General features: G+C 34.3%; 5 protein-coding genes across 6 annotated transcripts; all 5 read left to right on the forward strand.

Moving 5' to 3' along the window:
- The first annotated feature begins 443 nt into the window (after positions 1-443).
- Positions 444-3997, forward strand: LOC110673876 (uncharacterized). The gene is made up of 6 exons (XM_021837108.2): positions 444-792; positions 910-966; positions 1988-2141; positions 2875-2972; positions 3080-3145; positions 3629-3997. The coding sequence occupies exons 1-6, from the start codon at positions 664-666 to the stop codon at positions 3665-3667; spliced, it is 543 nt and encodes a 180-aa protein (XP_021692800.2). The 5' UTR covers positions 444-663; the 3' UTR covers positions 3668-3997.
- A 607-nt stretch (positions 3998-4604) lies between these two features.
- LOC110673863 (probable steroid-binding protein 3) lies at positions 4605-5175 on the forward strand. The gene has a single exon (XM_021837090.2). The coding sequence runs from the start codon at positions 4708-4710 to the stop codon at positions 5008-5010; it is 303 nt and encodes a 100-aa protein (XP_021692782.1). The 5' UTR covers positions 4605-4707; the 3' UTR covers positions 5011-5175.
- Positions 5176-7233: 2058 nt separating this feature from the next.
- LOC110673862 (ubiquitin C-terminal hydrolase 22) lies at positions 7234-11018 on the forward strand. The gene is made up of 3 exons (XM_058129563.1): positions 7234-8673; positions 9157-9275; positions 9777-11018. The coding sequence occupies exons 1-3, from the start codon at positions 7916-7918 to the stop codon at positions 10553-10555; spliced, it is 1656 nt and encodes a 551-aa protein (XP_057985546.1). The 5' UTR covers positions 7234-7915; the 3' UTR covers positions 10556-11018.
- Positions 11019-12350: 1332 nt separating this feature from the next.
- LOC110673873 (probable folate-biopterin transporter 2) lies at positions 12351-16094 on the forward strand. The gene is made up of 5 exons (XM_058129566.1): positions 12351-13293; positions 14066-14325; positions 14486-14581; positions 14654-14824; positions 15116-16094. The coding sequence occupies exons 1-5, from the start codon at positions 12921-12923 to the stop codon at positions 15713-15715; spliced, it is 1500 nt and encodes a 499-aa protein (XP_057985549.1). The 5' UTR covers positions 12351-12920; the 3' UTR covers positions 15716-16094.
- Positions 16095-16886: 792 nt separating this feature from the next.
- LOC110673874 (uncharacterized) lies at positions 16887-21958 on the forward strand. Of its 2 annotated transcripts, none has more exons than XM_058129564.1 (9): positions 16887-17042; positions 17738-18107; positions 18185-18335; positions 18734-19074; positions 19159-19309; positions 19600-19934; positions 20004-20154; positions 20572-20891; positions 21222-21958. In XM_058129564.1, the coding sequence occupies exons 2-9, from the start codon at positions 17775-17777 to the stop codon at positions 21726-21728; spliced, it is 2289 nt and encodes a 762-aa protein (XP_057985547.1). In that variant the 5' UTR covers positions 16887-17042; positions 17738-17774; the 3' UTR covers positions 21729-21958. The 2 variants fall into 2 exon arrangements, with proteins under 2 accessions (XP_057985547.1, XP_057985548.1); XM_058129565.1 differs by having other exon boundaries at positions 17768-18107.
- Positions 21959-23302: the final 1344 nt, after the last annotated feature.

Here is a 23302-nt window from a genome sequence, read left to right on the forward strand (position 1 = left end):
CCGTGTTTGTTTAATGAAAGATTTTTTTACGGTGGATATTTAAAAAAAAAAAAAAAAAATATATATATATATATATATATATATATATATTTTAGAATTTAAAATAACAAAAAAATTAATTAATAAAAAATATTTTTTATCAAATAAAGAATTAAATATTTTTAAGAAAATAATTTTTATTTTTTTAAAAAGAAAGCCTATTGATAATTTTACTAAAATATAAAAATATTAATATATATATATAATAAATATATATTATTAATTTAATATTATAATTAAATAATAAAAAATATTTTTATAAAAAACATTTTTTATATATAAATTTTTTTATTGTGAAATAAATAAATTTTAAATTTTATTTCATAAATTTTAATTTATATTTTCCTTAAATTTTTTTTAAGTAATTAAATGAAAGGAAATTTCTGCCGTAAATAATAAATAAATAATAGTTGAGGGAAAGAGTGTAGGCTCAAGTCTCAACCAAAACGCACACAAAAACAAAAGAAAAGGAGAAAGCCGCCTCTCTCCCTGGCCAGACGTCTTCTTGTATCGCCGGAGCTATACTAGCACTTCGTAAACTCCAAACACAACTGTGCAAAGAAGAGAGAACCGGAGACTTATACAGTATCTGTCAGTCCTCTTGTTCCAATAACATCGCAAGACATGGACAAAGGAAAAGCAGTGATGGGTTCGGGCCGTAGATGGGCAGTCGATTTCACTGACAATTCAGCGGCTCCTTCTTCTCGGGACTTCCCCGATCCTCCTGGTTTCTCACGCGTTTCTCAAGATCAGGTTCTCACTCTGTTCTTTCTTCACTTTGGTAATTTATTTTTATTCCCCTCTAATTCCTATATATTTTTATATGTTGCCTTAATTCTCAAATTTTTTAGTTATGTGGATGTGTCACAGGACGATTCCACTGTAACTAAGCAAAAAAAGGATGCTGAAGCTAATTGGAAAGCTCAGGTTAGCTTCCCTCTTGTTTGATCTTGTTTTTGAGTTTTGTATCGTTTTCTTCTATTTTCTAGGTAGAAAGATGCTGAATTGGTATATTGAAAAAATAAAAAAGCTTACAATTGTTCATTGGAGTTATCTTTTCTTCTGCGATGGTAAGGAAAATTATAGTTCCTTTTTTTAGAATCTTAGACTAGAAGTCATGAGATGATCTGTTGGCGACTGAAATAACTATTATGAATCATCAACTTTACCATGTCAAGGCTCGAGCTTTGAAGAGTCCTTTTTCAATACTTTGTGATTTAAGTATAGGGTTGTCTAATATCTAATGTATAATAATAACGTTGAAGCTGGCAGAAATTTCCTGCCTCATTTTTAACGTTAGATAATTTGATTATTTTCCAGTGAAATCTCAAATTGAAGAATTATTAGGCCACAATTTAATTTACTGTAATTGTCTCTTTTACCTGTTTTGTCGATGTCTTTTTCTTGTCCATATCACATCATCTTAGAACTTGATGATAAATTTCCTGAAAAAATAAAAAAAGAAAATTAATGGGTTTATTGATTTGAGCAATTTTCCTCGAATTTTTTTATCATTTTGTAATTCTTCTATGGTTGTTGGTTCCTGAAATTGATAGCTTTAAGCAGCTAGGGTAAGTGAGAGAGGGGTAGATGGAGCAAAGTTGGGTGAAGAGTGAGAAGGGGGAAAATTATCAGTCTCCGTTATTGGTAGGGTGTTATGTCAAAAGGCATGGTATTGAATCTGAAAGCTTATCGACTAAATCAGATAAAAGAAATTTGCAATTTTGTCTGGTCTAGTCAAAGAAGAATGGACATGTAAGCAATGACAAATCTGCTGGTTTCATGCATGTTATTAGGGCCCCAGATCTTATATTGTTCCTTGAACATACATCACCTCAGTTTCCATGTTTCGGATATTTCTGTGGAGTTATCAGATAAAATGCTTATTGTCAAATTGATAATCATTGTATTGTTGATTAATACCATACTCTTTATAATGTATGAACAGAAAGCTTGGGAAGTGGCACAAGCGCCATTCAAGAATTTGCTGATGATGGGTTTCATGATGTGGATGGCTGGAAATACAGTTCATCTTTTTAGCATTGGTATTACATTTTCAGCTCTTTGGCAGCCCATAAGTGCTCTGCAAGGGGTTGGGAAGGGTAAGCTGAACATAAAACTCCTATTTACTACTGCGCTGTTATGGTTTTTGCAGAGGATAACCCTCTCAATCTATTATGAACTCATTTTACATATGATTGTTGGTTCTGCTGGACCTCCTCAAGAGAGTAGATAACAGATTGAACATGCATTCTCCGTATAGTTGTTTATGCAATGAATGACTTGTGCATGCATTGGGAAGAAACAGTTTCATTCACACAAAATCCAGTCCCACTCCTGCCTCCCTTCTGTTTCCATCTTTTTCTCCCTGGGGAACTCTATTTCGTACACTGCATGAGTGCCTCTAATAATGACCTCCTTGCAAAGAGTATATCAAGGAGAGATTGTAACAACATCCTTCAACTGCTGGGTTTCTTGTTATCTTAAATGTACATGGGAATCAAGATAGTTAGCATCTTAATGACTCTTCTTCCTCTTTTATTTGTGTTTTCTTTCCCCCCATTTTTTCCCTGATGGGTAAATTAAATCTATGCTTCTTTTATAATCAATATATATATATATATATATATATATATATATTATCTCCTGAGTTTTCGTATGTCAAATTATCTTTGTTTATTTCTTACTTTTCTCATTTCAATTGCCATCAGCATGTAGTTTGCTCTCGTATTGTTAGGTTTATTTAGTGTTCCCATGATGATAGACATTTTGGATCTACTGTGCTCCCAAAAGTTCTTTTATCCGAAGCTAAATCCTTTTTGTTTCTCTTTGCAGTTTTTGAGCCATACAAAGACAGTAAAGTAGATCTTATTGGGCCTAAGTTGCTGTTTATTGCCCTTAATTTGGGTGGTTTAGCACTGGGCATTTGGAAGGTAAGATGCATTTTCTTTGGCTTTCCCACATGAATTGTTCCTTGTAAAAGGAATGGAAAAAATATAAGGGTTCATCTCATTGTGTTCTGTATCTTTGACTTTGGCAGCTTAACACATTGGGGCTTCTTCCAACGCATGCATCAGACTGGGTCTCATCCTTGCCTCCTGCTCAGGTTTGTTTTATGTTCTTAAGAAGTTCAAATTGGAAAGAAGCATTTTTTTTAATAGAAAATGCAAATATCATACAGTTTATCATCTTTTATCTGTGTTGAAATTAGTTTGCACTTTATGTATGTTTCATGACCATGGTATATATCTTGTTGGCGTAAGAGGTTTTAATGGATAAAACATTTGGCTGAGGTTTCTAGTACTTTGCCAACGAAGTGTATCCTGCAATTCTTTATTTTCCTATGCATAAAGGCTGACCAAGCTTTTCTGATGATCTAGCACCATTTCAGATATTTAATAGAATGATAATCAATTAACGTTTCTTTCATAGTCATTTTTCTTCCTTAGAAAGCGTGCATATTTCTTCCTTCCATTTTGGAATTCCAGGTTAAAGTTTAGGAAGTATATCTTCCTGAATAGGATAGCAATCACGCAGAAACAATGATATTGTTGTCTAACTGTGAATTATTTCATTGTTTAATTTTCAGGAGGTTGAATATTCAGGCGGTGGCATTCCTCTGCATTAATGCGGTTTCTTTTGCAGTTGATGATCAAAGGAATTGGTGAGGTGCAAAGAAATTCACGAAGAAATGTGCTATTCTTGGATGATGGCCTGTCATGTGTGGATGCAGCCACCATGCACAGTTCACATCGCAGATTGTTTATGTTGGATAACATGGGTGATAGGCTTTGATTGGTTCTGGCTACTCCATAGAGTGTAGTTGACTATTAATGAATGCCATACTCTCCTCCTTTTCTTTTTCTTACTTAACAACTGATGAACGCCATATTTGTTTCTTTCAAGAACTCAGGTCTGAAATACTAGCTATATTAAGCCAGTGATAAGTTTCTCTTCATCTTGGAAATTGAATGATGGTATTCTGATCCTATATGTGTGTGTGTGTGTGTATAAAGACTTCCCAGATGATTATAAAAGGAATGGCTGAGCTTTGAGAGCGTATCTCCATCATTGGCACCGTACCAGGGCTACGTGATAATGGTTTGATGCCTTAATTTTGCATGTAATGATGAAGCAACAGTAACTATATACTCTAACCCAAACGACTGGCAGTTGGGCTAGCAGTAGAGCTTGGAACTACAGCCTTAAACACGTGTAATTGGCAGTTGGGGCTCCAACTTTCGCAACATGTGAAATAAATATTTCGCTTTATATTTTCTAATAAATCATATTTACAAATATATAAAAATATAACACTTTAAAAATATATATATTAATTTTATAAAATAAAATATATAAATTTCTTAAAGTTTGAAATTTTTTTATGAAGCAAAATAATTTTAAAAACCACTTATACATTAATCTTAATACTCGAAAAAAATATACATGAATCTTGGTTAATGAACTATTTAATCTACTAGTTAATTTTTATTTTTTAAAAAATAAAAATTATGTGTATATATATATATATATATTTATTTATTTATATTTATGGATATAAAGGAATTCCGGGACTTCATTGAAGATATTTAAAGTCACTCTCATCTCCAGTGCCTGCGTTATCCTCCGTTTCTCTGTCTACAATCCTCTGGCCTGGCCAAACCCTCCATGGAGTTCACAGCAGATCAACTCATCCATTACAACGGCACTGACCCATCAAAGCCCATTTACATAGCAATCAAGGGTCGCGTTTTCGATGTGACCGCCGGCAAGTCCTTTTACGGCCCAGGAGGCTCGTACGCCATGTTCTCTGGCAAGGACGCTAGCAGAGCTCTGGCCAAGATGAGCAAGGAAGATGAAGATGTCTCTCCTTCTCTGGACGGCCTCACTGAGAAGGAGATGGGTGTCCTCAATGACTGGGAGAAGAAGTTCGAAGCTAAGTATCCAATTGTTGGCCGTGTTGTCTCTTGAATTTTCTTGATTTCTATTTGCTGTATTCTGTTTCTATTGCTAATCTAAAAGATCAATTACCTGTTATGATTATGCTTGATTATGACTTTGCAGAGTATGATGATCTGGATGAAAACTGTCTGTGTGCTTTGTAATCGGTGATTGAATAAATTTGGGTTGTGTAAAGTTTTTTTTGTTGAAATTTGGTTCTTTTTCCCAGCTGCTTGCATACCTTTCTATTCAATCCTTTGTTCCCTGCTATCTGCTGCTTTGCTTTTTTGCTACAGGACTGGCAGTAACTAGTAAGGGATGGGATATTTCTAATATGTGAAGCTGTTTGAATGAAATTTTGTGTTTGCTTTGAATAGGAGAGATTTAATTAGGTGATCTCTTATGGATGTAATTGAACCCATTTGCCAATTACTATATTGAAATACTATCAATGTACATCTGATGTGTGATTTTTACGGGGGTAAATGCATTTGTGGTTGGAAAAAGGGAGTCTCCATTGACAAATTGTATTGTGAGACTTTGTTTCTTATAACAGGCACACGCCACTGTGGTAGCATATTGCTATTATTTAAGATCCCGCAATGTTATCCATTGGCCACTTGTATAAATTGGGCTCTATAAACTGGTTTATGATAGATTGGAATCTAAGTATGAAGACAACCCTCTTACTCTTGAGAGCTTGTTCAAGTAGATTGGTGCCATTAATTTCTTGGATGAGAAATCTGATGCCCATTACCAACTGTCTGCTTCTGGGGTTCTCATCTTTTCTCTGTCTCTGTGTAGCAGTCATGGATTAAGGATTAATTGGTTGGGGCTTGAGGACATATGCTATTAATAGCCTATGGTCACTTTGCTGCTGTTTCCAGTGCTTTATCTTGTCTATATGTTATGTTTGCTTTTGAATCGCAGAAATAGATCAATGAACTTTCTTTTTAAACTGAATCAATGAACTAATTTGAGTCAGGAGGGTTCTATGTATGTTTATACTAAATGAATGAATAAATTTAGGTTCTGTAGTTCAGACACACTAGTGCTAAAGTATTCAGCTTTTAAATCTATCATGTTAGTATTTTGGTGGCTTTGAATAAAATGCAATGTAGAAAGTGATCAATCCACATAAGATTAAATAAAGCAAGTCTTTACGAAAAGGACTTGAGGCTAACACTAGTAACCATATTATCGAATCATGTAAAATTCATTGGCTTAAGGAGGAGAATTACCAAAATTTTCCAGTGGATGAAAGAAGCAGAACAATGCAAAAACTATAAAAACACTGGCAATGGCAGTCAGTTGCCTGTATATAGATGAAGCTTCCTGCTTTCCCCTGTCTCTGCCAGTTGAAGGCAGTGCGGATATGATTTTTCTGTTGTTTCTTGATCATTACTCATAACCCATTATCTAACAGAACATATCGATGGAATTGGAGACTACTTGAACGGCTAAAAACATCAAACACCCCATGCGAGGATCCATAAGGTACTCATTGACAGAGGAACTTGTGAACTAAGATTACATTAAGCATAATTACAAGATTAAAAATGAAATCAATTTTGAAATTGAGCAGAAATTAAAAAACATCATTTTTAGTGTTAGTAAAATTGGGTATTAACTCTTATGCTGCATTAATACATCATTTTGAGTTAAAATTCATTGTATACAATGTGTCATTGTCTGACACTGATTAGAGTGCTTATCTGACATTATCAAATGATACAAAAGTCAATGATTTAGGTGAAGAATTACTTCAGTTTCTAACAATGAAGTCTGATTAATTTTTGTCCATAGAAGAAAAAGATTAATGCATAAATAATATGAATATGAAATAGTCCAATAAGAGCAATAAGGCAAGAGTAGGTTGCCATATTCTTTGACATAAAAATTAAAATCACTTTACTCGAGCCCAAAGCACTAGGAATGCCTGTATGAGGCTGGAGTCTTCTTCACTTGAAGAGAAAAGAAAGAGAAGAGATTAAACAAGCTTAGAGTCAGAGGTGAGTGTGATTGAAGTAGTCCTTATAAATAAGTGTTCTCCCTAATCATTCGAGAACCAACCTATCATTTCTGGGCAACGACTAATGCAAGTTGGATATCACATAATGTGTTTGGTTTTCTTGGTATAATCAATAGCAACGAGCATTAGTTTGATAATATTAGAATTGTTTCTAAAATTATAAAATCTTAAATTTAAGTAATTATATACTAATAAAATAAATTAAAAATTAAAATTTTGATGTCTTGTAAATCATAATGGTTATGCCAAGAATGGGTTTTCTTCTCTTCACTTCAACTCTTTCATGTGTTTGTGGGCCACGCAAAAGCCCATTAACGGCCCGTTAAAAGTAAAGGCTACTTATCGTTCCCCTGGTGATTCTGAGAAGCTTCTGACATTGTCCATACCTTTCTTACCCTTTGGGCTAACATTAACTAAGATTTTATGAGACAGCTTCACATATGCCACTGCTTCCTTACATAACCCTAACCATGCATCTGAGCTGAGCAGCCATGGCAAAACAGTAATTGTTCATATCATGATTGAACTGATCAACGAATTTAACGGTCAGGATTAGTGTCGAAACCAAAAGACAAGAGTCGGTCTATTCGTACAAAAGGCAGCCGCATAAGTCCTTCCCAGACTAAGGCTTTTGCTTGTTCCACCTTTTCTGCCCGCCACCTCTCTTTTTCATCAATTCAACAAAAACCATCAAATTATAATCCAAACCCATTTTGTTATAAATCCAATCTAAGATCCTTCACTTGGTTTCTCATCTATTAAAAGATAGATTTTCCCCTCCCATCAAAACTCCACAATTAGTTTTTGTTCTTGTTAATATTGCCAATTTGTTCTAATGCTTGTGTTTTTCCTTTTTGCTTTTGAAATCACAAATCAATAAACTCCCTTTCAATCTCTATCAACATGGCCACAGGAAATCCTTTATACGCAAACCCAAAACTATGCAAGCATCTTGCCGATTACAAGCTCAGACATGCCTTGAGTTGCTATAAGTCCCTTCAAAATTGCCTTAAAACTACTCCAAATGGAAGAACCAGCATTTATAGGAGTGAAACAAAGATAACTAGATGCTGTTCTTGTAATGGGTATCAAGGTAGATTCCTTCTGTGTTTGATTTGCTCGTCAATCTCTTGTTCAAGCCACGCCCTTTTGCATGCTCAGTCAGAGAATGGTCATGATGTAGCTGTTGACATTGAAAGATCGGAGCTTTATTGCTGTTTGTGCAGTGATCAGGTCTATGATCCTGATTTTGATAAGGTTGTCGTGTCCAAGATCATGATGGACATGCCAAATAATACTCATGTTGATGATGGTATAAGGAGATCAAGCAAGAGGAGGAAATTGAATTCATTAATGGATTTGGATTTAAAGAAGTCTAAACACTTGGTTTTGATGAGGGATCGAAGGGAAAAATCGTGTTATCCATTGGGATTGAGAGGATTGAACAATTTGGGCAGTACTTGTTTCATGAATTCTGTGTTGCAAGCATTGCTTTATGCACCCCCTTTCCGGAATTACTTCTTGAGCGGTAGGCATGACCGTGAAACCTGTAGGAAAAGATCATCAGATCGGTTATGTTTGGCGTGCAATATTGATGTTATTTTCTCAGCTGTGTATTCTGGGGATCGAACACCTTACAGCCCAGCTCAGTTTCTTTACAGGTCTGCTATTGATACGTATCCTTTAGTTTCAGTGTAATTGATATGATTTTTGGATTGGTTCATGTCAAAAGAGTTTTGTCTGCTTTAGGCCTCTTGAGACGATGTAACCTGTCATTTCTTTAAAATTCTTTTGTACCGTAATGCATATGACCTTGCCTGATTATTGGATTCACCTGCCTATTGGAGATATGTTTGATAACACTGTCAGTTAAGTATTCAGCAGAAAGTAAGAAGTTTACTGCTTTTAGGGACTTTTCCATTTTTTTGTGCTAGTGTGCTCGAAACTATCATTATCTAGTGTTGGAATTGGCTGATCTTATTGTTGAATGTAATTGGAAATCCTTTGCAATAGTGGACTTTGCTGGGATTGCACCAGTGACAGTGTGCTGCCAGATCTCTTCATAGCTCTTCCATTTATTTTTCTCACCAGATTTTTGGAGATGAACTTATGCTTTAGTATTGAAATTTTGTTTCTATATGAAGTTGGTGGCAGCATTCGGCAAATCTAGCTAGTTACGAACAGCAGGATGCTCATGAATTCTTCATTTCGGTGTTAGATGGTATCCACGAGAGAGAAGGAAATGGAAGAATTCCAACTAAAGGTAATGCTGTAGGTGCTGAGATATAGTGTTCTTTGTACTTTGTGATCATGATTTTTATTCACTGTTGTGGATTTCTGATGGTTCCCTTTTTCACATGTTGAATTTGAGTTTAATATTTTGTAGTTATCGTTTGTCAGAGATAATTTTGTATCTCAAAAGTATTAGGCATTCATTCTCAAGAATTTAGGAAATATTACAGCATATTTATATGATTTTGACTTTGGGTATGCGGCAACAGACTTTCAAATAGGTATAGAGGGATATGTCATAGACTCATTGTCATTGTTGTTGCTCCCAGATTTATGAAATAACTTGAGAATTGTCCCAAGCAAATTTCAAACACTTAGTAGTATCCAGGGCACCTGTGGATTATTCAGACAGTGGTGAATTTTACATATTTTCTTCATTTCTTTGGAAAATGTGGATAATAGTGGACTAAGGGATTGTTCTGATTTGTCAGGTTATTCTGTTGTGCTTACAATTAGATCTTCTCTTATGCAGATAATGGAGATTGTCAGTGTATTGCTCATAGGGTTTTCTCAGGGATGTTGAGATCAGATGTCACTTGCATGACCTGTGGGTTTACTTCCACCACTTATGACCCCTGTCTTGACATTTCACTCAACATGAATACAAATAATTTGTCTTCAATAGATGTTGCTAACAAGTCTGTTAGACCAAACGAGAATTCCACCAGATGTACTCTTTCAGCCTGTTTGGATTTGTTTACAAGGCCAGAAAAGTTGGGTTCAGACCAGAAACTTTACTGTCAAAATTGTAAAGAAAAACGGGACTCCTTTAAGCAAATGTCAGTTAGAAGACTCCCATTGGTGTTGTCATTACATATCAAACGATTTGAGCACTCTGCAGTTAGAAGGATGTCGAGAAAAATTGATTGGCATTTGCAGTTTCCATTCTCCTTAGATATGACATCATATTTGTCATCCTCAATTGTGAGAAGCAGATTTGGGAATAGAATTTTTACCTTTGAAAGCAATGAAGCAGATACATCACCAGAATTTGAGATTTTCGCTGTGATCACTCATTCAGGGATGCTGGAATCAGGACACTACGTGACTTATCTTCGCCTCAGAAACCAATGGTATAAATGTGATGATGCATGGATTACGGAGGTTGATGAAGCAATTGTGAGAGCTTCACAATGTTATATGATATTCTATGTGCAGAAAATGCTTTACTACAAAGCTAATGAGGATTGGAGTTGTACACCAATGTCCTCTAGAAAGGATCCATTTTTTCCAATTGCTGGTTGTTGCTAAACGGAGTCTTTCCTCTGTGATTGGCAGTAATCAGAAATGACTGTTACCCTTCAAGTTAAGCTGCACACATATTGAGACAAGAAACAGAAAGTTTCCAACAATGGAGTGTGCTTTCGGAATCAAATCACTCAGCCAAGAAGAAATCACATTTGACTGCTGCAATCAAAGGTTGAGTCATCAAAGAAATCAAATTGCTGCAAGTTAAGTTTCGGATTCATGAAGACTATCCATTTGAAAGAGATGAGATGCCAAGTTCATTTACCTCCAACTGATAACTTAATGGACATATGACAATCAGCTTTGAGAGATATTGCCAAAAAGAAGCGACTTCTCTAAATGAGTCTGTTCTAGCTTTGGTTTTGCATTATTTTTTGCTGTGAATTCTTTGACTGCAGGTCAGTCATGTACTTGATTAATTTTTATTCATTCATAACTAATGGATAATCCACACTAATTAGCTTCATATTATTCTACATTTGTTTTTTGTTCATTACCCTTGGCAATATCGTCCTAACTGATCTTTTTTCTTTTGGCAATGTTCAAGATTAATACAGAACTAATTCAACTAAGGCTGAAATCATGACTCATCATCTCCACCAACTCCAAGCAAGTTGGTTAACCAACTGCTTGTCATCCAACAATTCTGTCTAATAATTTTTTTTTTTAAAAGATCATTTATTTTTCAGAAATAATGAAATCCCAAATATGATTCTTCATCAATTATTATTTTCACAAATGATTATGTATTCAAAATATTGTACTTTTAGTAATGTTAATAGTGAAGAATTAAATATCTAATTTTGAAATGAAATGAATTGAAATGTAAATTATTACAAAGTATAAAACTTTTAATAATTTGCTTAAAAGAAGAAAAACAAACAAGTTTAGGGCATGAATCAAATTAGAACTTTTAATAAAATAAGAGAAGTTCAAAGCTGTCATCTAATGCTGATCTTTCATTTTCTATGCCACAAGATTCCAAAGAAGTTGCCATCTGCACAACTTGCAAACTAAGTCATCCTTGTAATTATCTATTATACAATCAAACATATTACTGTATGATGCCCCTTGCAACCTTTAACTCCCACTTGCTTTTCTCTGTGAAATAATCATTAATCAATTTGAAAATTCACAGAAAAGAACAAATAGAATAATAATTTATTTTCTAATTATAATATATATTAAAACTAATCTCAAAAAGAAAAAATTAAAAAAGGGTGCTAATGGAGAAAACTCATGTGCAACTAATCCACCAATTTTCTTCTCTGATTAAATAATGTTGACTTATATACACAATGTGAAAGAATTTACTAAATTATTTTTTTAATAAAATATTATATGCACAATGTGTACTTAATATATTATACATTTTTTTATTAGAGGTTAAATAATATATTATTTTTTAATTTCTTTAATATACATTATTTTCTGTTAATAAGTTTTAATTTAATAATATATATTTTTTAAATTATAAGATTTTAAATTTAAGCTTCATCCCCAAAAAAAAAAAAAATTGAAATAATTTCTACTTGGATGGCTTTCATGAAAACTTGCAGACAGGCAATGCTAGCGTCTTTGCCTTCTTTTGTCATTACGTTACCTATCAGACAGGCTGCGACCTTCGGAGCAGTGACTAGATCCATTGTAACGTGTCCCTACTTACCTGGAACCAATAGTGTTAAGCCACGTTTCATAATATGTCCTTTCATTTTGATTCAACGTAGAAACCCTTAATTAAGTATTTTAATTAACCAATAATAAGGTTACAAATTTCTTTCGGATTTCATATACATTTCTGTTTTTTCCTTTCTATTTTTTTTTTTTTCTACATCCAGTTAAAACTTAAAGCCCTATTTAGTATTAAGAAGAAGAGGAGCTTAATCCTGCTCTTGCATTGTAATCATCCCCTTTTATTTTATCTACATGTGAAAAATCTGGTTTCTTGTGTGAAATGAATCTTCAGAAAAGTGTCAGAATGATTTTATCGTACTTTAATGCGTGTTTATTTTAATATATATATATATATATATATATATATATATACACACACACACACTTTTTCTTGGTCTTTTTCAGTATCCAGTTTTTTTTTTTTTAATTTTTTTTATGGAGTTTAAAGAAGTCCAGATCAGAGAAGACGGGTTTGTGAAGTGGGTGAGCGTTTGCCTTTTATATAGCCAAATTTCAATTCTTGATGGGGACTTGGGAAAATTTCAAAGCAGCTGTCCAGGGAAAGGCTGATTTGTAGAAGCGTGTTGTTGCGTTCAACTTTCGAGATCTTAGTTTCTTTTTCAGGAATCCCAGTTGATTGCGAGGTGAAAAGTTAAGAAAAGATTTGATTTTGTGAACTGGGTGGTTGTTAGTTATGGTAGAGGATGAGAATCTGGAATCCTCTTGTGGTGAGGAGGCTTTGGAGGAAGATGAACCCAGACAAGGAGGGTTCTGTGACTTTTTTTCTACTCCAATTTATTGGTTCAAAATGCTTGCCAGTGAGACACATTCGAGTTTTGTGTTTGGTGTGTTGACTGTCTATGGAATAAGCCAGGGACTGGGAGGAGCTTTTAGTCGCGTTGGCACTGAGTATTACATGAAAGATGTTCAAAAGGTGCAGCCTTCGGAGTCACAAATTTATCAAGGAATTATTTCAATTCCTTGGCTTGTCAAGCCTCTATGGGGCCTGCTTACAGACGTTCTTCCTGTCTTGGGGTACCGCAGGAGGCCATATTTCATTTTAGCTGGTAAATTATGCATTTTATATAGCTTATCTATATTTCTGCTAGATTGCTCACTCCTTCTCACTTTAGTATCCTATTGATCTCATTTTCTGGTGCTACAGATGGCCTTCTTTTATTTTAGCTAGTAATTGATGCATTATAGCTTGTCATACCTGAATCCGTTCTACTATATTTCTACTTCCACCTTAAATTTGATAATTAAGTGATAAGATCTCATTTATATGTTCAACCTATCCCTTGCAAACCAGAAACTTAGCTTAGCTTCTGCTGAACAGAGTTCTGTGTTTTATTTTCATTATAAATGTTTGAGTTGCAAAAAGTAAAAATATATTATATTTGGAAATTGAAATCAACTTTTGATTTGCTTGAAACAAACATGTTGATCAGTCTTGTGGATTGCAAAATTTTTTCTGTGAATTGCTGGAATTTATCATATTCCATGTGGAAAGTCATCATGGGATATGTGGGAAACAAAACGGAGACGAAAGTGATGATTGGCCTTTTTCCACCACAAACATGGAGCATCCTTTTGGGCACCTATGAATTGGAATAATTTTAGCTGCATGTTTTGAGACTATGCTTCTAAACATCTACAGGGGAAACTCTGTATGGTGCCTCCTCTATAAACCCCATCCCTCTTGAGATCTACTTGATTTCACTTATTTGCTACTGTGCATAAAAAGAAATTGTCATATTTTCATCTACAAAACAATATTAATGCTAATTTTTCGCTTCATATAATTGGAAACCGTTTCTTCTCCAATGTTAATTTCAGGATTGCTCGGTGTGGTCTCCATGCTTTTGTTGTCATTGAATGAGAACCTGCATCTTGTATTTGCTTTGCTGTCATTGACAGCTGGAAGTGCTGGTGTAGCAATAGCAGATGTGACCATAGATGCCTGTGTGGCTCAAAATAGTAATACTCATCCTCATCTTGCGCCTGACATGCAAAGCTTGTGTGCTTTGAGTTCATCAATTGGAGGACTTGTGGGGTTCTCTATCAGTGGTATTTTTGTCCACTTGATTGGCCCTAAGGTTGGTTGCTGCTTAATTTATTGTCCATATCTCCATTTCCATAATCATTCCTTCCCTCTCTCTCTCTCTCTCCCCCTCTCTCTCTTTTTAAATCTTTTTAATTATATATTTTGCTTTATGTATTAGAATATATATAAATATTTTTTTCCTTCTCTGGTAGGGCGTTTTTGGCTTGCTGACAATCCCAGCTGGATTAGTACTTTTAGTTGGACTTCTGCTTGATGAACCCGTAATGGCAAATTTTAGTTACAGACAGGTAATCAGTTATCTTTTTGTTCACTCTTCATTACTTGTACATGTATATTCTAACATCCTCTTTGTTAATCAGGTAAACCAAAAGTTTGTTGATGCTGGTAAGGCTATGTGGACAACATTAAAATTCCCAGATGTGTGGCGACCATGTTTATATATGTATTTATCCTTTGCATTGAGTGTGAATATTCATGAGGGGATGTTCTACTGGTATACAGATTCAAAAGAGGGACCATCTTTCTCCCAGGTATATGTGATTCTACACTTCTTTTCTCTAGTTCTCTAGAAAAATGAGTACTTTATCATAAAACCAAAATACCTAGGACTCCTTTGTGGAACTCTTTTGGGTTCATAAGCAGGGAATAATCAGGAAAACATCCTGCAGGAGTTAGAAGGCAATGAGTGAGTAAATTTGGCTAGAATCCAGGGAAAAGTTGTCCTTGCTATAATTAATTTTTTTTGTATCTCAATACTGTTAAACCAGCTTTAGTTGCTTGTAATGTTGGTAAAATTAATCATATGCCAATGCCTTGTGCAGGAGACCATAGGTTTCATATTTTCAGTTGGTTCAGTTGGATCTCTCTTAGGAGCAATTCTATACCAAAATGTTCTGAAGGATTATCCTTTCAGAAACCTGCTTTTCTGGAGTCAGTTGCTATTTGGTTTGTCAGGCATCCTAGATTTGATAATGGTGCTGCGACTGAACTTGAAATTTGGCATACCAGATTATGTCTTCATTGTGATTGATGAGAGTGTCTCTCGGATGATTGGAAATCTCAAGTGGATGCCTCTTCTTGTGCTCAGTTCCAAGCTTTGTCCCCGTGGTATTGAAGGCACTTTCTTTGCTCTCCTCATGTCAATTGATAATGTGGGACTTCTAACATCTTCTTGGGGAGGAGGCCTTCTACTTCATTTATTGGATGTCACTCGTACAAAGTTTGATAACTTGTGGCTGGCCATTATAGTACGGAGCATTTTGAGAGTCAGTCCACTGTGTCTGATATTTTTGGTTCCCAGAGGTGATCCCAATGCTTCTGTACTTCCAAGTGAAATCTTAGGTACAAAGGAGAGAAATGAAACTCCAGAAAATGAGAATATCGAGTTGGTCTCCCTCGTAAGCCGTGTTGATGGTAAATAGCTTTAACAACATTGCTGACTTGAAATTTGAATCCATTGCAAGCGGCATTTATGGTAAATAGCTTTAACAAGAACATTGACAGTAAATTCGATCAAGTTTAATTGATGCAAATATGGAGGTCAAAGCCAAAGTCTTCTTGAGACAATATTGACAGTAGCTAATCCAAAGAGAGGAACCTGGCGGGGTGGCGCCATTTATAATTGTTGCAGGAATATTTTCCAATCGTCTTTACTGAATTTCTATAGATCATTCATGTGATAAAACTGAGTTCACTGTTAGTTCTGGAATGTGAAGGAAGAAAAAAAAAATGGTTCTTGTACTCTTTCAATACCGAATACTTGATTTCATTAGTATATGGAGGACTCATGATTTTTTTCTTTTTTCCTTTTCTGAGGAAAGGAGCATTCAGGATTATCATACGGCATAGGGTTGCCTTTTTTTTTCTCAACTTGTTTTGGTGGGGACTCGAACTCAAGACTTAACAGCTCTTATATAATTCCATTAGTAGTGAATTAAAACTCATTACGATAATGCAGAGTCACTAGATCATATTTTTTGTGTACCTGAAGATAGACAAATTACAAGGAATGTAATCTCATAATGCAAATGCACCAAGGTAAATCTGTGACATTGGCAATGTAAAATAAGCTTTTGCAGCTACATATTTCTTCTCATTTTGTTCCATAAATTCATAAATTTGTTGATTGTGGCTTTCTTGTGCTGGTGTTTTGTGTTCAGAGCCGTATTCAGGGCAGATTGATCAACAAAGAGGGAGGGGCAAAAATTTCTCTTTTCTGAACATTGATAGAATCAGAATACCGGACTTCAATAAAAGCTTAAAAATTTATCCGCTTCAGAGTTAATTATACAAAAATAAATAAATAAATAAAGATATCAAGGTAATTTATAATTATTTTATTAAAAAACTTAATTTAAAATTTTAAATTTCTCATTCAAATATTCAATCCAAATAATTAAATATCAAATATAGGACTGTATTTGTAATTATTTTATTTGTGACTGTATTTTATATACATGTATTTTTTTTTTTTTTAGTGAATTGTCAATTCAAGTAAAATGCTTATATGGAATAATGGAGATGCTTGTTAAATTGGGCTAGCTCTGTCAAGTTCAGTCCATGGGTTTAGACCCAACAAAGCCCTAGAAATATGAAAACATCAAGATGGCGTTTTGCCTCTGTAACCAAACAGGAAGGACGGCTCGTTCCCTTATTCCGGATTAGGGTTAAACTCTTCACCTGTCACCATTCTCTGTTTCTTAGGCGCCAAACTCTTGCAAGCAAAATCCACCCAACTAACAATAACAGGTAAAAGCCTCCTTAACATTTCTCACCGTTATAAAGCTGCCTCCTTTTTCTTTCTGAAACTGCAAAATCATACCTAGTTTCCCCTAAATTTTATGCTTATTTTTCATGTTGAATCTTTTTTATAATGTGGTTTTCGTAGTGCTATAATCATGAGAGAAAAGCTGTAATTCTGAAAATTCTGTTGGGTTGAATTCCTATGTGTTGCATTGATTCATTGTTTGGAACCAATCTTAGTGAAGTGGTTGCGATGCCAAGCTCTTTTCTTTTTATTGAAATTCTGCTTCATTTCTTTCTTTCTTGTTTATTGGTACACTGGCTATACTGTGAACAGCACAAGATTTTGATGGAGTGAAGGCCTTTGATTGTTAATAAGATTTTTCTTTTTTATTTCTACTTTACTCGCATTATTTCTTTTGATGGTTTATTTATTTATTTATTTTATGAAAATGGTTACTTATACTGCTTCAACTAACATTTATTCTACTCTTTTCAATAGCACAAAGGTACTGATGTTTATTATGAAAAAATCTTTGTTTTGAGTCTTTCTATGTTCATCTTTTATGCTACGTATTCCATTTCCTTTTGATTCCAATATATGAGCCTTAGAATCTCACCAAATATATTTATTCAAATCTGGTTCATCTTCTTTGCTGCTTTATTTATTATTCTTTTCTAATTTATGAAATAAACTATAGTGTTGCCATCTTCTGTTTGCAACCTATCAGAGAAGGAATGAGCAGCCAAATCCCAACAAGCAATGATCGTTCAAGGACATATTGGACACCAACAATGGAGCGCTATTTCATTGACCTTATGTTAGAACAGATGCATAGAGGGAACAGGATTGGCCATACCTTCAACAAGCAGGCATGGACAGACATGCTTATAGTGTTCAATGCAAAATTTGGATCTCAGTATGACAAAGACGTCTTAAAAAGTCGTTATACAAATTTATGGAAGCAATTCAATGATGTAAAGAATCTTCTTGGTCAAAGTGGGTTTTCTTGGGATGAAACTCGAGAGATGGTAGTAGCTGATGATTATGTCTGGAATGCTTACCTAAAGGTTAATTTTCTTTCTGTTCATTAATATCAACAGAAGTTTCTGTGCCATAATTCCTAAATAACACAAGATACATGCAGGTTCATCCAGATGCTCGTTCCTACAGGACTAAAGCAGTGTTGAATTTTAATGATTTGTGCTTCATATATGGGTACACCATTGCAGATGGAAGATACAGCAGATCGAGTCATGATTTAGACATTGATGATGAAATCCAAGCTGCAAACATTGGTGTGTATTTTCTATTCTTCATGAGCCTTGATACAGATTGGTTTCTTTTTTAGCGAGAGTATCTAATTAATATTTATCGTAATAGGCTGCTTTTGCAGTTCTTTTAATGCTTTTTTCTACTTATTTTAGTTGGTAGCTTTGACACCATGCTTGTGGCTGATAATCTTTAAAAATGGATGATACCCATACCCAATAATCAGATGTATAGCTTGCCACATAATCTTTAAAAATGGCAAATGTTTCCAACATCACTTTTTAAACCAAATTGAGATGCCCAAAGTTCTGAATTTGTATTTTGACTGTTGTCACTTTTCTGTTATGGTTTGAGTTTCCATATGATAACTTGTTTGGTGAATTTTGCTTATAAGTTTTGTGTGTATATATTAAAAAAATTGTAGGTGATACAATAGGAAACTTTGCCCCATCAAATAATGAACACCCAAGGACAGAGTGGACTGCAGCTATGGACCAGTATTTCATTGAGCTTATGCTGGACCAAATAGTAAAAGGCAATAAAGCTGGTAGTACATTTAATAAACAAGCTTGGACTGATATGCTTGCCTCCTTCAATGCAAAGTTTGGTCCTCAACATGGCAAAAGAGTTTTAAGACATCGATACAAGAAATTGTTGAAGTATTATGGTGAAATGAAGGTTCTACTTAAGCAAAATGGTTTTACCTGGGATGAAACTCAACAAATGATTGTAGCTGATAATGATGTTTGGGATACTTATATTAAGGTACAAGGTCTGCAAAATTGTAATTCTCTTGTCTTTCTTTTTGGTTTCTTTCTTTTTCTTCAAGTAACATTTCCCACTTTGTAGGCACATCCACAAGCACGAGCATATAGAATGAAGACCTTGCCAAATTGCAATGATTTGGCCCTTATATTTGGTGATGCAACTGAAGATGGAGTTGACACTAATTTACATCAAGAAAAAGAGCATGAAGTGGAAAATTCTCAAATAAAAACTGGTGAATTGCAACTTTTATATCCTATGTTGTTTGTGCGGTCAGTTTCCTTGTTACAACTTAGAAGTTGCCTTCTTAGTTTTGAATTTCTTGACTCTATCAGGCATGGGCATTCTTCCCTAGTTTCTTTCCGTGATGTAAATATGATTAGGAAGTTATAAATTTTGTACTGCTGTGAATTCTTATCAGATGTGTCATCATATAGTCGGTTGCATGATTCATGTACGATTTCAGAGAGATTTTGATGAATGAAAATTGTCCTTACAAATAGACTTTTGTGCCTGTATGTGAAGGTAAGGGAAGCCAAGCTCCTGCCAGTAATGATCGTACAAGAACATATTGGACACCACCAATGGATCGTTATCTTATTGACTTGTTATTGGACCAGGTGCATAGAGGAAATAAACTTGGACAGACATTCATAAGCCAGGCTTGGATTGACATGGTTGCATCATTTAATGTCAAATTCCAATCTCACCATGACAAAGATGTTTTGAAAAACCGGTACAAGCATTTGAGGAGGATGTATAATGACATAAAAAATTTGCTTGAAAATAGTGGGTTTTCATGGGATGAAACGCGAGAAATGATAACAGCTGAAGATCATGTTTGGGATGCCTATACCAACGTAAGTTGCTTTCTTTTCCGTTCTTATTTAATGAAGTATTATTTTGTTGCTCATATATTGTGGATGCAGGCGCACCCTGATGCTCGATCATACAGAGTTAAAACTGTGCCAAGCTACCAGAAATTGTGTGTTATATTTGGACAAGAAAGTTCTGATGGAAGATATAGCCGTTTAGCTCGAATTGTGGACCCTAATGGTGAAACACCTGGTTTAGTGATTGGTAAATATCTCCTGATGCTTCTGATCTTTTGATAGTATATTATATGGTGCATGGCCCAAAAGTAAACTCAGATCATCTATAGGTTCATTAGATCTAAATTCTAATATTCTATTGCCTCTAAAATTAAGTTGATGTGGTCCTTACAGAAGAAATATGCAAAAATGGAATTGCCAATGGAAATGTAAGAATTTTGTAAAAAGCAGATGTCATTTCCCTTTTTTTTCTTTGCCTAATGCAGTAAAGAAAGAACTCCAAAATTGTAGCTTGATCACCAGGGAAAGTATTAATCTTATATGCTCTGAAAGATGAAACATACTACAACTATTTGCTATTTCATATTCTTTTTTTTTCTCCCTCCTGTTCTTCCTGAAACACCTTGATTTACTTTCATGTATCTATATTTTATCTAATTTGCAGGTTATTCTGGCGTGGATCCTTTGACAATTGATTGGCAACCAGGAATGGATCGATATTTTATTGAGCTTATGTTAGAGCAGGTGCATGGAGGGAATAAGATTGATCTCACATTCAATGAACAAGCATGGACTCACATGGTTGAATCATTTAATGAAAAATTTGGACTTGTATGTGACAAATACATTTTAGAAAGTCGGTACATAACTTTGATGAAAGAGAGTGACAACATTAGCAGTCTTCTTAAATGTAGTGGTTTTTCATGGGACGTAACTCAGCAAATGGTAGTTGCTGATGATGCTGTCTGGGAATCTTATATTCAGGTGAATTCCTCACTTGGTATCAGTTTTCGTATTTTAATTGACATGTGCCAAACTATTCTCCATTTCCCATCTAGAGTGGTCTGGACCATCATCTCACAGACAGTGGTAGCAGCATCATCCTGCTGCTACCGTCTTCTGTGGGGGGAGTGAGATCTATTATTGTATATGTGCACAGTCATGCGTCCATCTGTGTGCAGTTGCATGTCATGCTTCTTCAAGAAAATGACCACCATATCATTCTGAGTTGGGAACTTTTATTGCCTGCATAAATGAGCTGATTTTTCATGTTAGTCCTTCAATTGCAAGATCTTCTTGCTTAAAATTTTGCAGGTACAGCCAGATGCCATTGCATACAGGAATAAAGTCTCAGAGAGTTATATTGATCTATGCCAAATTCAAAGAAACGAGGTGTCAAATATTGGAGATCAGTGTCTACAGGTGCAAACTGAAAATGAGACTGAAGAAGTTAGGGTGGATGTACTACTTGGAGATTTACAGTTTCCGGTGGAGGATATTCAAATATCTGATCAACAGCGAAAGAGACCCAATACACCATCAGACTACGAACATTCTAGCAAGGTACAGAAAATTGGCAAAGAGGACACAACCTTGTCTGGGACAGCAGAAGCAGTAACAACACCAGTGAATAAGAAAAAGGGCAAGAACAGTGGAACAATAGAAAATGCAATTGATGCACTTCAAGCTATAGCAGACATAGATGAAGAACTTTTGTTGGATGCTTGTGATCTTCTTGAAGATGACAAAAAGGCAAAGACATTTTTGGCACTGGACGTTACGCTGCGAAAGAAGTGGTTACTAAGAAAACTTCGTCCATAGGAGTCATTCATATTATTTCACTCCTGTGGGTTTACAACTCATCTTCTTTCCAATTTTAAAAATGTAAATCTAGATTAGATTTTGTTTGAGCAGGTTTAGCTGAAAAGCCATTCATGATCATAAGCAAGGCCTTCTGCAACTTTTGTAGCACTTCGTACTGACATCCCCTGTGAATAGAATGAAAGATTTTTCAGCATGTTATTATAAATTTTCCTTTTTAGGATTCCTGATGCCCTTTTCTTGTTTTTGTTAATAAGCATTAGCATAAATCAAGCTTGTATATATATGCAGATCACAATTCATGTGATGTGCCGCCTTCGTTAGAATTTAAACATTTTCTTTTAATAATCGAGTTGTGGGTTCGGACGTTGAATTTTTTAGATATGAAAACTAAATATATTATTGGAATTTCAACTATTGTATATCTTATGCTCTGCAAAAAGAGGAAATGAATGTTACTATTCACAAATGAACAGTGCAATGCCCATCTGAAAATTTCTCCTTTCATAGTTATAAATAAGGGCGTATATGAAATCATCCAAACCGATGAAATCGTACTAATCCTAGTTTTTATTTGAGTTACATTAGTTATGAGCTTGAAATTATATAAATCGATATATTTTAATTTGATTTTGATTTTAAAAATTATCGATTCAATGCAATTCGAACTGATATTTACTGAAAATAATGAAAAAAGAAGACCATGAACACCCTATTGTAAGTAAATATTTTATATGATGTATGAAAGAATTTGTAAAGACATTATTAAGAAGTTTAATACGAAATTAAATGCGTTAAATTGTATTTTTTTCAATTAATAAATGTTTATAATTTTAATTATTCAATTTAATCAATTTACACATAAGAGTTGAGTTATAAAAACTTTAAAAAGTGTTGCATGAATCTAAAGAATTAAAAAAAAAAAAAAAAAAGCACAACGAAAATTATCAAACTGAATACAATCTGAATTTAATTCATTTACCGTAAAAATCGAAGATATTAATTTTGTGATTTATTTTATTGATTTTAATTCCAACACTTTACAAACCGACTTAATCAGTTTGATTTGGATAATTACATTAAATACAACCAAACCGACATTAAATGCAACCAAACCGACTCAGGTACTGTTCATTATCTTTTGTTTTTTCCATATACTTACAATTATGGAAAACTTGGTTTGGGAGGCTTCGTTTAGGGCTGGCCACCATCCGATTCAAATTGCAATTAGTAAATTTGATTTCAGTATCAGAGAAACTAAAACCAGATCTAGGGTTCCCTCTGGTTTGAATTTTAATTTAATCCGATTTGGATTAGATTTAATAGTCAACTTCCTTTTCTTAATTATTTTTATTTTTTTTAAAAAATCAATTTTAATCTAAAATCAAACCGATAAATTCCAAATTTATTTGACTACCATTTTAATCAATCCAAATTTGATTGGCTTTGATTTTATTTCAATTTCAAATTAAACTAATCCTAACAGAATCTATATTCGGGGCTCAATGGAAAGTCGAGCACAATCGAAACAATAAACATAGAACTCAAGACTCCAGATCTTGTGTAACCATTAC

This window comes from Hevea brasiliensis, chromosome 11 (genome assembly GCF_030052815.1).
Source record: "Hevea brasiliensis isolate MT/VB/25A 57/8 chromosome 11, ASM3005281v1, whole genome shotgun sequence".
In the NCBI taxonomy this organism is placed as follows: domain Eukaryota; kingdom Viridiplantae; phylum Streptophyta; class Magnoliopsida; order Malpighiales; family Euphorbiaceae; genus Hevea; species Hevea brasiliensis.